The 13,044-nt window shown below is 40.8% G+C and overlaps 1 protein-coding gene across 1 annotated transcript in view; it reads right to left on the reverse strand.

Annotated features, from left to right (window-relative positions):
* Nucleotides 1–1,137: 1,137 nt before the first annotated feature.
* The window catches only part of dpy19l1l (dpy-19-like 1, like (H. sapiens)), a 29,924-nt gene continuing 18,017 nt past the window's right edge, over nucleotides 1,138–13,044 (reverse strand). The window contains exons 13-22 of the mRNA XM_023393435.2: nucleotides 12,784–12,864; nucleotides 12,164–12,265; nucleotides 11,646–11,717; nucleotides 9,681–9,760; nucleotides 9,163–9,187; nucleotides 7,323–7,442; nucleotides 7,000–7,174; nucleotides 5,274–5,373; nucleotides 4,350–4,475; nucleotides 1,138–4,221 (exon numbers count right to left, since the gene is read on the reverse strand). Coding sequence (XP_023249203.1) covers nucleotides 4,050–4,221; nucleotides 4,350–4,475; nucleotides 5,274–5,373; nucleotides 7,000–7,174; nucleotides 7,323–7,442; nucleotides 9,163–9,187; nucleotides 9,681–9,760; nucleotides 11,646–11,717; nucleotides 12,164–12,265; nucleotides 12,784–12,864 — 1,053 coding nt within the window. The 3' untranslated portion in view covers nucleotides 1,138–4,049. The remainder of the gene's footprint in view (nucleotides 4,222–4,349; nucleotides 4,476–5,273; nucleotides 5,374–6,999; nucleotides 7,175–7,322; nucleotides 7,443–9,162; nucleotides 9,188–9,680; nucleotides 9,761–11,645; nucleotides 11,718–12,163; nucleotides 12,266–12,783; nucleotides 12,865–13,044) is intronic.

Here is a 13,044-nt window from a genome sequence, read left to right on the forward strand (position 1 = left end):
GACTCTCAATAATAACTTTCACAGCACTAATAAACAAGCCCGGACACCTATGCTAATCACTACGAGCTTATTTTTAGTCCGAATTTTACCTGCTTGACTTTACAGACAGCTAAAACGCCTTTAAAGTATAATACATTTAACAGGGTGGCTCTAATCAATGTCACACGGCGATACCAAGCAGAAGAATTACAAACAATCTGTACCCGGCTATACCTGGCTGCGTGTCGACAACGCTAAACGTTAGCCACGTTAGCTGCCATGCTAATAACACACGCAACAGGCTCTCGTGAACAAACAGTAAAGCAACATAAAAATGTAAAACTTACAGCTCCGAAGTTCAAAGTTGGGTCACGGACAGTCGGTACTGATCCAAGCTTTATCTTGAGACTTGTAAGAAATCCTGCGTTGTACTGGCCCTTGTTGAGAAAGCAGTCCGAGGTGAAACGGTTAGCACATACGTACAACACTTCCGGAGTTGGAGCGGGAACATTTCCATCAAAAATAAAATTAATCCACTGGGTCTTCAGATCCTCGGGCGTAGGGATTAAAAAAAGACTTCTGTGTTGGTTTGTGCAGCCAACAACAAAGCAACTACTGTGTTTCGCTCGTACCTTCGACATTGTTCTACCGAAAGCCGGTGTTCGCGAGGGAAGTAACGATACCGTCTGTAACACGGACTCAGGGGGCGGAACACACACCTAGCTCGGGGAGCGTCACCCACCCGGGGGGAGGGGCATCGCCCTTCTTGACGTCACCAGGGGAGAATCTCCAATCCGCTCGTTTGAGCACACATTTCTTGAAAGGTGGAGAAAGCAAAAGACGGAGAGGATGGACTTTTCTCATGTTTGGGGGGTTCGTAGACACGCCAGGGACACATACTACTGATAGAAAACCATGGAAAAGTGCATTTTGCATAATAGGTCCCCTTTAAGGCACTTTCGCATCGGCTTCACTTCTCAGCCCCGGACACTACGTCCATCTTTATACACAGTCTATCTATCCACTTCCACATGTTTTATTTACAAATACAGCAGATATTAGAGCGGTTCTTCTCAAACTGACCGACCTTGACTTTTTGTGGGGCAAAACATTTTTATAACATTACAACACAAAAAAAAAAAAAAAAAAAAGCTCTACTGCTGATGGCAAATATTTTATTTTCTTAAAATACAGACAAAATAGACAAAATATTATAAAAGACATCTGAAACACGCCTACGCCTGCGACAGGAATAAACTACTCATGTCAAAGTGTTTGGGGAAGTGTGACAACAGCTTCACTCCTTTAAAAAAACGGGCACTTGACTCACAAGACCACTTGCACGAGATATAAGGGGATAAACGTGAGTTGTGTGATTTGTTCAGCCGCTCAGAAGCTCTTTTTGGATGGTGAATGTGTGTTTCTTTTGTTTAAAAGTGACATTGCACTAATCTCATTTGTTCTTTCATCTCAATCTGATGCCCAATCAATGAAATCATCCATCGAGGTGTGTCGTACCGAAATGATTTCAACCTGTTACAAACCAACAAAAATACATTAACGCCAAGAAAAAACTTTTTTTCTTTTTTTTTGTTTAAACTCATCCTGGGATATCTGATAAGAAGTGACCGATGACTGTGAAGGACATGCTGCCATGTTGGAGTAACAGAAAACTGAGTCTGTGTGGTGGACGTTTAGATTCATGTTCCTGCAGGAGGATGAAGCGATGTTGCTTTCTTCAGTTCAACATGGCGGCTCCTCTCTGTTAAAGCAACATTTCGGACAATACACTTATTTGTTTTCTTGTCATTAAAGAAGCACCTGGACTAAGATACAGTCCAGCACACAACTCCACAACCTGTGGTTCCCCCTGCCTCCAGTCTCCATGCTGTGCTAAGAACTGAATGACTGCACTGGCTTCCTGTGTGTCAGAGGACAGATTTTAAAATCCTACTACTTGTCGATAAAGCGCTACATGTTCTTGAGGCCAAATACATCCCCGATCTACTCCTAGACTCCGCAGGTCATCTGGGAGGTTCACTCAGTGTTCCCAGAATCAGAACCAAGCTTTTAGTTGCTATGCTCTCCACCTGTGGAACAAACTTCCTGAACACCTGAGATCTGCTGAAACAGCTCATTTAAATCAGGGCTTAAAGGAGCTATTTGTAAGTTTAGCTATTGCTGCATGGCTAACGTTAGCATTAACAGCTGTTTACTTACCAGCTCTTCCCGAGAGCTTCAGTCATTGTTGCGTTTACAATACAAGAGGTTATAATACGTCCTCTGAGCAGCTACTTCTTCAGAGCAGAGTGGACGCTACATTTACTCGGTTTCGGAAAGTGACGAGACGGGCCAACCAGGCCGGGGCTAGCTGAGTAGCATGCTAACTTCAGTAGAAGAAAAAAAAGTGATAGAAATAGAAGCAAAACAAGAGGGTGGCTTTCCACCACTGGAGGCAGCTCTTGGCGATAAAAGGAATGAAGTTTGTTGCTGAAGTTAACAGCTGTTGATGCTAAGGTTAGCTATATAGCAATAACAAATCTTACAAACAGCTCCTTTAAAACATTAATATTTGCCAATACATCACATACGTAACATCTTTTTAAACTTGTGCCATGTTTGCATTTGATTGTTTTTAATGTCTTCTATCACAAATGGTGTCCTCAGTTTCTTACCAGATTTTATGCAATCTTGATTTGACTTCTTTAAATACTTTTATTCATTCAAATTGGTTTTTATTGTTTTTAAATGCTATTGCACTGTCATCTTAATACTATATGCCTCTGTAAAGCACTTTGAATTGCCTAAAAGCCCCGCCAGCTGTAACTTCACATTTACAGACATGAGTCGTAACAATCTTCTCATTCAACTCTCGGCAAGGAAGCGAATTAATCATATTTCTTAAAATAATAAACAATCATCATTGTGGCTCAAACCAAAACAAGGACAAACCAAACACCTGTTACCAATTACATTAAATTCACTGCTACAAATAGTTTGGATTGGCTGTAACAGAACTCACACACTGATGCTACAGAACCCCGAACACCCAGCTTTGATCACAAGACTTTCCTTTGGCAATAAACAATAATTCAAGAAAAACACAAAGAACCTTTTAAAGGCCGTACGTCGGTATTGTACAAAACAACAGTTTGCGTATTTACAAAGATGATGTAACAGGGCACAGTTAGGTTAAAACTACTGTTTTTTTTTTTTTTTTTACAATGTTTGGCCACAAAAAACAAAAAACAGTTTATAACTGAATTATTCTTGAGTGGAACGGAGCTGGACACTGATGCTGAATGATATGTATTAAAAAGATTTTAAAAGCTTCCAAACACAATAAACAGAATTTTTCTCTGTGATTCTCAAGACTCTTAAAACACTGTTGGCTTCAAAAGAAAATTTCCATAAAAATATTCACACAAATAAATTATAAAAAAAATCTGATATCTTTTTTTTTTTTTTTTTTCACAGATCAACACTGTGCATGACGATAGAAGAAGTCAGCTTTTGTCAAGTTTGCAAAGGGTATTGCTTCACAGTATGTGGACATCATCGATTGGTCCTGCCAGACAAAATTTACTTCTTAAGCGAAAGTCACAGAAACGTTATTACATAAAGTGAAAAATGAATTCTGAACAGCTTCTCTTCAAATAAGGGCTGTTTGTAACAGAACTAATGTAACAAGCTAAACGAGGAGCTACAACACCTTTTGGCTTTCACTTGGGTACCGACTGGAGCATGATGGGAGACGTCGCCGGATGACGAAGACGCAGCGAGAAGGATGATTGGCAATATCATCAGGGAATCATCAACAGGGAAATACTGAGAACCATGAGGTTACCAAGAGCGGAGAGTCTCATGGCACATTGTTTTGGCATATCCAACCTGTTACCTGTCCACCACTCAATGAATCTAAGCACCGCGAAAAAAGGGGGAACCAGTTTGAGTTTTGGGAGGTAAAAAGCAGCAACGGCAGTGACTGACCAAAAAAAAAAAAAAAAAGAATATAAAAAAGAAGTGGTGGAAAGAAGACGTTTGGTGCTGGACCGGCCCATCCAGCGCTGTTATCTGAGGTCTTTGGTGACTTTGGGGACTTTGAGAACTTTGTAAATGTCATTAGAAAAGACTGTGGTGAAGTGGGGGCGTGAGTTCCTGGACATGTGGGTGCAGAGGGGGATTTTACCAACGTTCTGGGGATCCTCAACATCCCAGATCTCCGGCATGCTGCACCCAGGCCTGGGCGAGGAGAGACGGACGGAAAAAAGATGAATAAGAAAGAGAAGGAAAGGAGATTACACAAAATCTGAAATAAAGGCAACAATGTGAACTCTTCTGTGAGAGGGCACTGGCGGTGTTGGGAGTACCTGGTTCGCCTGGTGCACCAGGAATCCTCCAGGACGAAGAAGTCCACCCCCAGCTTCATCAGATTCCTCTTCACTGTTTCTCCAGACATGCGGCTGTACATGGAGTAGACGAGCTTGGTTCTCTCCCTGCAGTCAACACAATACAACACAACACAAATAGACAATTAACAATAAGCAAAAGAAGCCACTCTCTTCTCACTTTGCAACAGTTCCTGTGCCACACAAACCCAAAATAATATTTCCACCCCCACTCTAATTTTTTTTTTTGTTCAATACTTTTATGATTAGCTTTTGTTCATAACAAAGTAAACAGAACAAACATTTAAACCTCCCTCCCACCCCCAAATAACACAACAGCCTCTGTAAAATTCAAAAATAAATCTTGATACTTAATATAAATAATTTCCACCCCCATGCTTTACAGACGGCAAAGAGGACGTTAGTAGGTACTGACTTAGTTCACACAATTACTGTTTAATTCAGTTCATGAAATAAAAAGTAGCAGTGATTTAACCTTTGACATTTTTACTGTATAAAAAACTGTAATGTCAAGTTTTGATAATAATTGATGTTTTCTATAATGATGATGATGTGATGCACGTGTCAAATTTGTGATAACACAGTTAATATTTAAAGAATTTCTCCTCTCCACAACTGTACACAATTGAAACTGTACAATGGCAGTCGGAAAAAATATCCAGGGCACTCTGATTATAGATGTGAAACTAAAAAGAAATCTTCTTCTCCTGTAATTCGTTGGTTGGATTTGGTTGGCATTAAATGAAAAATATCCTGCTGTGTGCGGTTGTATTGTATATGTTGTATATTGACCAGGACACAGACTCCGACTGGAACCTGGATTATTTTTTTTTCTAGTTATGTCTCTGATCTGATCTGATCTGATCTGCTGTGAGCTCCGCTGACCTCAGACCAGTGTCCTCATAGTGGGGATGGTTGACGATGGGTCGACCTGTGGACAGCTTCACACTGGCCATGGTGGGCATCGCTCCCGCAAACACAGAATCTGTATCACAGAAAAACAAACAGAAAAAAGCCCAACACCTGGTCACGGTATAAAAGAATACAATAATGTCCTGATAGATAGATAGAGAATAACAGACTCTGGTCAAAAGAAATCTCTTAGTAAAATGTGGTTGAAAAGTTTTATGCAGTGCTTCAAAAACAGACGATATTTCAATAGGACACACAGTTCAGAGCTAAACATTCATTTAAATAATGACAGACCTTCAAATTACCAAGAATTACAAAATCAAACAATCTGCTTGCACTCAGAAAGTGACGTTACAGAGTGATGTGTCTTTTGTCTGAATTCAGACGCCAGCTACAGAGAGCACATTAACACCAGACCAGGCGGCTGATACCTGTTATTTCAACCAGCTACAGCCTCACATCTGCGTGTTTTCCTCTTATCTCTTAGATAAAAGGTTTGATGAGGGATTCATTAACACTGGAGTTTAACAATCTAGGTAATCAGGCATCAGACCCAAAACAGAACCGACCAGCTGAACCCATCCCTGTGTCTGAGCAGAGTCAGCTGTAATGTGCATTACTGCTCCCTACAATAACATATAAAGTGGAACCAGGGGCTTTCTTGACACAGTGTGCCGTATCAACTCACTGTGAACTTATATAATAGGTTCATATAATCTGGAAGTGAGGTCACTAATCGTCAGACCGAGGTCCAGGTTGGGATCCAGACCCCATCCTTTCCGGACTCGGACGTATACGCTTTAAATTATTGAGAATTATCATGTTTTCACAGAGTGTTTAACTCACACAGCTTTTTTATCCTTTACGGCTCTGGTCATGTGACTCTTACTCAACCAATCACTGCCACTCGAGTCAGTGAGCGAGATACAGACACGGTGAGAGACGAGGCAAGAGAAGGTGGAGAAAGTGGGATGTAAAAGGGAAAGAAAGAGAGAAGGAGGAGCTCAAGCTGTTCAAGTGAATTAATTGAATACCCCTGATGTAGAATTTCTGCTGTAATCTAACATTGTTAATGTTTTAAGGAAACTCACTAAGAGTTAATTAAGTACGTTGTCTTGCAATCATCTCTTAGTCTACAGTCAATAATTGCTGTAAATTGCTTTAATGTTGTTTCTTTCCCTAAAATCTTTATTTCCTGGTTCAGACTCTGGGTTTTAAACTCTTTTACCTCAGTTCAACTGCTCCACATAAGGAACGCTGCTCCCCCCCGGGCGCCTCCTTTGATTTGTGATTGACAGTCATTAGTGTAATTAGTGCTGACAGGAGGTGACTTCTTGGCATCTGTGAGGTGTTGGATGTGATTTTTTCACCATGAAACTTCCACTGAGTTCGTTCCAAGTGATAAAGAACAGGAGAATTGTGTTCAGCGCAAATCTCAACTTGACCCAAAACAAACTGAGCTGTAAACTGTTTCAGGAGGCGGCACCGCAGCTGTTGGTGGAGTTTTGAGTCATTGTTTGATGTTTTCTGTAACTTTAAATGCTTTACACACTGCATCACATGCATTTCTTTATGTGGATATGAAAGAAACATGATTCTCAATCAACTTTCCTGTAACTCTATCCAACTCATTATAGCGATCAGAACGATCAGGGTCATTATTTTCACTGTAACCATGGCGGCAGGAGGCTTCACTTACCAGTACGGGTGTTGTCCTGGATCCAGTCCAGCAGCTCCTCCTGTGGCAGGTTGCTGAACTCTCCGATGATCGCCCATTGGGCCTGCAGGTTGGCCACTCCCTGAACAGCCATGACGGCCATGACGGCAAACACCACAATCTGGTGCTTAAACCTCTCCCCGATCCAGCCGAACAACTGACATGACAAGCAGAGAGAGCGTTACTGAATCACAGTGTGTGTTCAACAACCTTCTCTTTACAGCTCAAACATTAATGACGTTAATCAAACAAATATCTGAGTCTTTCATGGTGTTAGATCCCTTTCCTCGCGGTGAGGGGCAGACCTGTTTGGAGCAGATGAGCGAGGCCATGATGCACATGTGCGGGGTCAGGAAGAGCTTCAGACGCATGATGAGGATGGCGAGGACAGCAAACGCCACCAGCTGCAGACTGTGGTACACCAGCTGGAGGGTAACAGGTTCACAGACAGTCTGTCATCACAACTGACAACAAGGTGCAGAGAAAATAACATGGAAAATAATAAAATAACAGCGCTTGTGAGGTCACCTTTTTCAACTACAATGATCTATCAGGATCAGCTGCGGCAGAAAAACACAAAACTCAGACCAAGATGTCTGATCCAGATGACCACAGCTGGAATCTTTAAAATCCTTCTATATATAATTTCACATCTTGGCAACTTTGATCTCTGAATACAAACTAGATTTAAGATTTAAGATGAACATGAGTATGAAAGTTGATTTTCATTCACTCTTGTGACTTTTAGTTGCTGCTGAAAAGATTAGTTGATTGACACAAAGTTAATTAACAATGACTGTGACAGTAAATGTGATGCTCAGATCTAATGTTAAAGGCGCCATGTTGAGTTTTATTTCGATTCAGATTTTTTTTCTGTTTCTGATCAAGCTGTGACAAGTTAAATGTATTTCCTTCCTCATAAAACATTTGCAAAACAGATCATTCACAGCGCTACCGTCCAAGGTGCTGGACTAACTTTTAGTATGTGGACAGGAGGAGTTGAGGATCCAACCTGTTGATTAGTGGACAACACACTGCACCTCCACTCACACCACCATTCACATTCACACACAAACAAACCAAAGGAGAACCTACTTGCTCCATAGTGCTACTAGTGGTCCAAAACTACACAGTGCACCTTTAAAAATGTGCAGTTTTTCTCATTTTATATCCATATAGAATAAATATCTTTGGGTTTAGGATGGTTGGTCTGACAAAACTAAGCAATCTGAACACGTCACCATGAGCTTTCAAGGAGTTTCATAATTTTCCAACACTTTAACGATTTTTAGAAGTAGATTAATCAATAACAGGGCTGTACTTTTGTCTTTGAAATTCAAACTACAAGCTGAAGATGGGAAAAATTAAATATTCAGTCTTTATTTATGTCTTCAAATTCCTAAAATGCTCTCTCTGCCTGACCAACTGGCTGCCCTGAGGTCAGTAAACTGTGATGTAATGTGAGGAAATGCTTTGGATTCAACACCACAGACGGAATTAATTGTAATTGTTAATTATTAATTGTTAATTCTGCAGTGTATTTTAGGGTCATGCTACATCGGTTGCATTGGCAATTTTAAATCTTAAGAAAAATCTTTCTGAAGTTTCCCTGTCACCCTAAGAGCGACAGTTTGTGAGCAGGCTGTATATGTCGACATTTACATGACGCTTTGATGTTAAGTGTGTTAAGTTTTTTTGTTTTTTAAACACAGCTTTTTCCTGTGAGGAGCGAGAACCCTCCTAGCGTTACTCATCGAGTCATATAGAGACATTAAAGCAATTATCTGGGAAACCGTGGAAGCTTCCAGACACTGGCGGCTGGTGGCTGAACATCTGAACGTTTCTTTTCCTGCCCTGGGAGGGGGATATTAGAGAAAATGAGACGAAGCAGCAGAACAAAAGGCAGCACAGTGAGATTTCGTAGCAGAAGAGAAGCTGCCTTTCATTTCTTAGTAATGAGAAAAGGGATGAAAATCACTTAGGGACACAGTAACTGAGCAGATGTAAGTGTACTGCAGGAATCTAATAAAATAGGTTAAGAGTAATGGAACAACGCTGTAGAAATGTCTGAAAGTTCACACTGAACTGTTACCAAGACGATGCTTGTGCATATACTTAACAATGACATAGGGGGTTTGGTCTCACCTCTCCTTTTGCAGCTATCTCAGACCTGCAACACAGAGCAGACAGAAATATATAAACTACACTGTGAGAACATTTCAAAATGATTTCTCTTTCTATTTCCCAGATTTAAAGGTCCCATATTTTACACTTTCCAGTGTTTTACTGGAGCTGGAGCTCCATTAGCAACAGGTCGGTGAGCCAATCAGAAGACAGGAGGATCGGAGTCTCTCCTCTGATTGGCTGACTGTTTTCTGAGTGATCCAATAAAAATATAGCAGATATCAGATAACACATAGAGACACCAAATCTTGCAAGGTTGGATGGTGAGTCAAGTTGGGCGGGGCTTGCTCAGTTTCTGAATACAGGCTGTGAACATTTCTCAGTGGACTGAGGCTTTGATACTTTCACAGTATTAATATAGAAGCTAGACCTGATCTATAATCAAACAGTACATGGACATCTCCCTTTAGACTATATGGGACCTTTAAAACTGTTGGTCAATACAGGGAAATCAGGGAGGAGGCCTCGGCGTCCCTCACCCTGCAGCTTCATCAGCATCGTCGCTCCTGCCAGACGCCTTCCCTCCGTCCCTCAGGAAGCGGACTACGTCCTGGATGGTCTGAAAAGGGACAAATTGTTGGAATAAAAAAAACGCCTCTTCCTAACAGCTTGCTCATGTATTCCCTGCCATGCTTTGTCACGTCGACTCATGTATTCTTAGCTTAGCGTGGGCAAGGCATAATGAGATTAGACGACATGAAGAGCAGTTGCTTTCATTTTTTTTTTTTTTTCCTTCTGATGTTCACCCCCCCAAAAAATAAAAAATTCACTCAGCTGGCAGTTTATTAGGTACACAAAGCTAAAAACTAATGCAGCCTACTCCAACAGCCCTGCAAGAGATCTTGAAGCTTTCAGTGATCAAAGACATCGATTCAGCTGCGTGATCATTTCGGAGGAGGTAGACTGAGAGGTGTTTCTGTTATTTAGCTGACTCATAAATATAAATCTCCCCCAAAGCTTTCCAAAAGCTTAAATATACCCATGTAAACATTAACTACGCATCCCATTCAGAGCAAATAAGACAACAGCTAGCTTCTGAAAATAAAAACCAGAATTTGAAAAAGGGGCTCTTGCTTGTTTCAAGGCAGCAGCTCTACTCAGGGGTAGAAATGTGTGTGCGGTAACCAGAGCAGATAAGACTCCCGGCTCTTCTTTCCTGCAGCGGCGAAGCAGCGTCTCCAGGCTCTAAAGTGATTTGAACTTCATGTTTGAGTGCCTGCTGTATTGTTCTGAGAGGCGAGACTGGAGACTTCACGCTGCGGACCTGACGCTGTTTGACAGTTGCAGCATCCGTGTGATTTCTGCCACCGCACTCTGCACAGACGAACCCCTCATTTCCCACAGATTTCATGATGTGCTGTTCATATTCAAACAGTTTGTGTTGCCGTTTCCTTTTCTCAAGTTTTCATGTCATTCTATTTACTACAAGATGTATTATTTGGTCTTTTTTAAAATGAATTTTCACTCTGTTTTTTTTTTTAAACAGTTGATATAATAATAAAAATCACATCAATCAAAAATAAAGCAGGGAAGATGGAAATACATTATTTATCATAAACTTCCAGGTCAAATCTCAATATTGTGTCAAGGGAGCGAAACATAATTTGAAAGTATTGTTGGTGCATTATTAATTCAGTAATTTACATAGTTCCTGGACCCAAACCTGCAGCCTTGACTAGATGCATAATAAGCTCAACTGTGATTGTTTTTTGCAGCCTGCGGCTTTACTACAGTAAAACCATGCTGTTAATTGTTGATTACTAAATGCAAGGACATAATTTCCACTGGGAATCAGGGGATAAGTCACTGCCATGTTTAAAAATCAGTTTCAGTCTCCTGTAGTTTTACAGTCTGATTTCATGACTAAAATCTCTCTAAACGAGAGTCATGCAACTGTCCAGCTACTGAGAGAAGGGTTTCTAAAATCACACACACACACACACACACACACACACACACACACACACACACACACACACACACACACACACACACACACAGACACACACAGACACACACAGACACACACACAACCATTTTCACTGAGCAATTAAGCTTCACAAGCTTCAGCAAGGCATTTGAAAACTGTATTTTCGCCCTTGGTTTTGTCTGTCAGGTTACATGCAGACCGTCTTTGTGCTGGAGGTTGTTGGGGATAAATGCAGCTTGAAAGGATGACAGCAGCACTTCCAACTTATCTGTGTGCTTTTTGTATATTAAAAAAAGTTATTAAACAGCATTATTTCATCATAAAGTTTCATGTTTAATTAACTTCTGATGAAGCCTATGATGGAAACACAGCTGCTTCTTTTGCCACAGACTTTGAGTTTCACTTCACACATCTTTATGTCCTCAGTATGTTTTGCAACCAGACCTTCTGTAACACGCTCTTTTATTCTAAAACAAACAAAACTGCTTCCCCATCTCCGAGGAATGAGACTCACCCTGACAGCAATGAGAGCAACCACCAGCATGTTGATGGGCAGCAGCAACGTTTTGAGATAACGTAGAGGGGTCTGAGGGAGAGAGACACACAGTGAGGTAAGGTAAAGTGAGAGAAGAGAGAGTTTAGCGACAGCTATCTGATGATGTTTTAAAAACACACAATACACAAACCAGGCGGCTGTCTATCACACAACTCTTCCCAAATTGAGCTGCCAGGTTTCTATTTGCCCCTTAAATACAGAGCACAGACCTGGCTCCCCCTCCACACTCAGCCCAGCTTTGATACAGAACAACAGGTTTTCATATCTGGTATCTTCACGGGAGCCTGAGCGACATTTTGAAAGCTAAAATTTGGCGAGATTTTCACAACAAACAGCCTGAGACTTGTATTTTTTTTTATCTGTGAACAAGGCTGCGGCACACACACAGCTCTGTTTTTATCACCATTCATTTTGTGGCAGAAAGATAAATGTCAGCTCTGATGGGAGGCCCGGATTTTAGTTAAAACAGACTTTACCTCCAACTCCATGAAGTCAAATTCTGCAGCACACGTGTACATCAGAGTGTGGAAATCCTTGTAGCTGGTGAACTTTGACTTGATCAGTCCACTGATGTGAGCCTGGACAAGAGAACAGATGAAAGCTTTTATATACATTTTGTTTTTTTTGATTTTTTGATTTCTTCTTCTATTCCTGACTTTAATGTTATTTATTTTTCAGTTTGACCTTTTTCTGATGGTGGAATTAAACATTATAATAAAATAAGGCCATTAGTTTCACAAGGCCAATCTAAACCTTAGCAGCTATGTTTTAATTTGTGGGTCGATTAACCTCATTACTTTAATGATTAGTCAGTGTATGGAGTATCATCAAACATTTATACATTGTTCTATACTTCGCTATAGTTTTTTGTCCAACTGCTGCACTTTTCTACACGTAGCCATAAAAAACATGGAAACTCTTTAAGTCAAAAAGTATCATCAGTATCTTCTCAGGAATATAATTAAGTGTGGACATATTTCAAACCGAAAACCTGGAATTAAAAAAACAAACAAACAGGAGGTTGAAGAGCAACTTCACTAATAAACTGACACATACTGTATTTGGATGGACTTAGTGTGAAGTTACCGTCACTTACATCATCAGAGGCTCCGAGGACTGTGGACAACATGAATTTGAGCAGAACTGTGGAGCCGACCCACGCCATCACCTGCATCACCTGAGGAGGAGGAAGAGGAAGACATGTACACACACACACACACACACACACACACACACACACAACTCAGACAGGAACCCGGGATCAAGGCCTCGAGGTGCTGTGCGGTTGGGAGCTTTGTTGTTGTTGATTGTAAAAAAATTCTGCCAATTTTTTTTAACCTCCTTTATCTTCAGCTTT

Source organism: Seriola lalandi, unplaced genomic scaffold, assembly GCF_002814215.2.
Source record: "Seriola lalandi dorsalis isolate HSWRI2012SDOR001 ecotype SW California unplaced genomic scaffold, Sedor1 jcf7180002054934, whole genome shotgun sequence".
Classification (NCBI taxonomy): domain Eukaryota; kingdom Metazoa; phylum Chordata; class Actinopteri; order Carangiformes; family Carangidae; genus Seriola; species Seriola lalandi.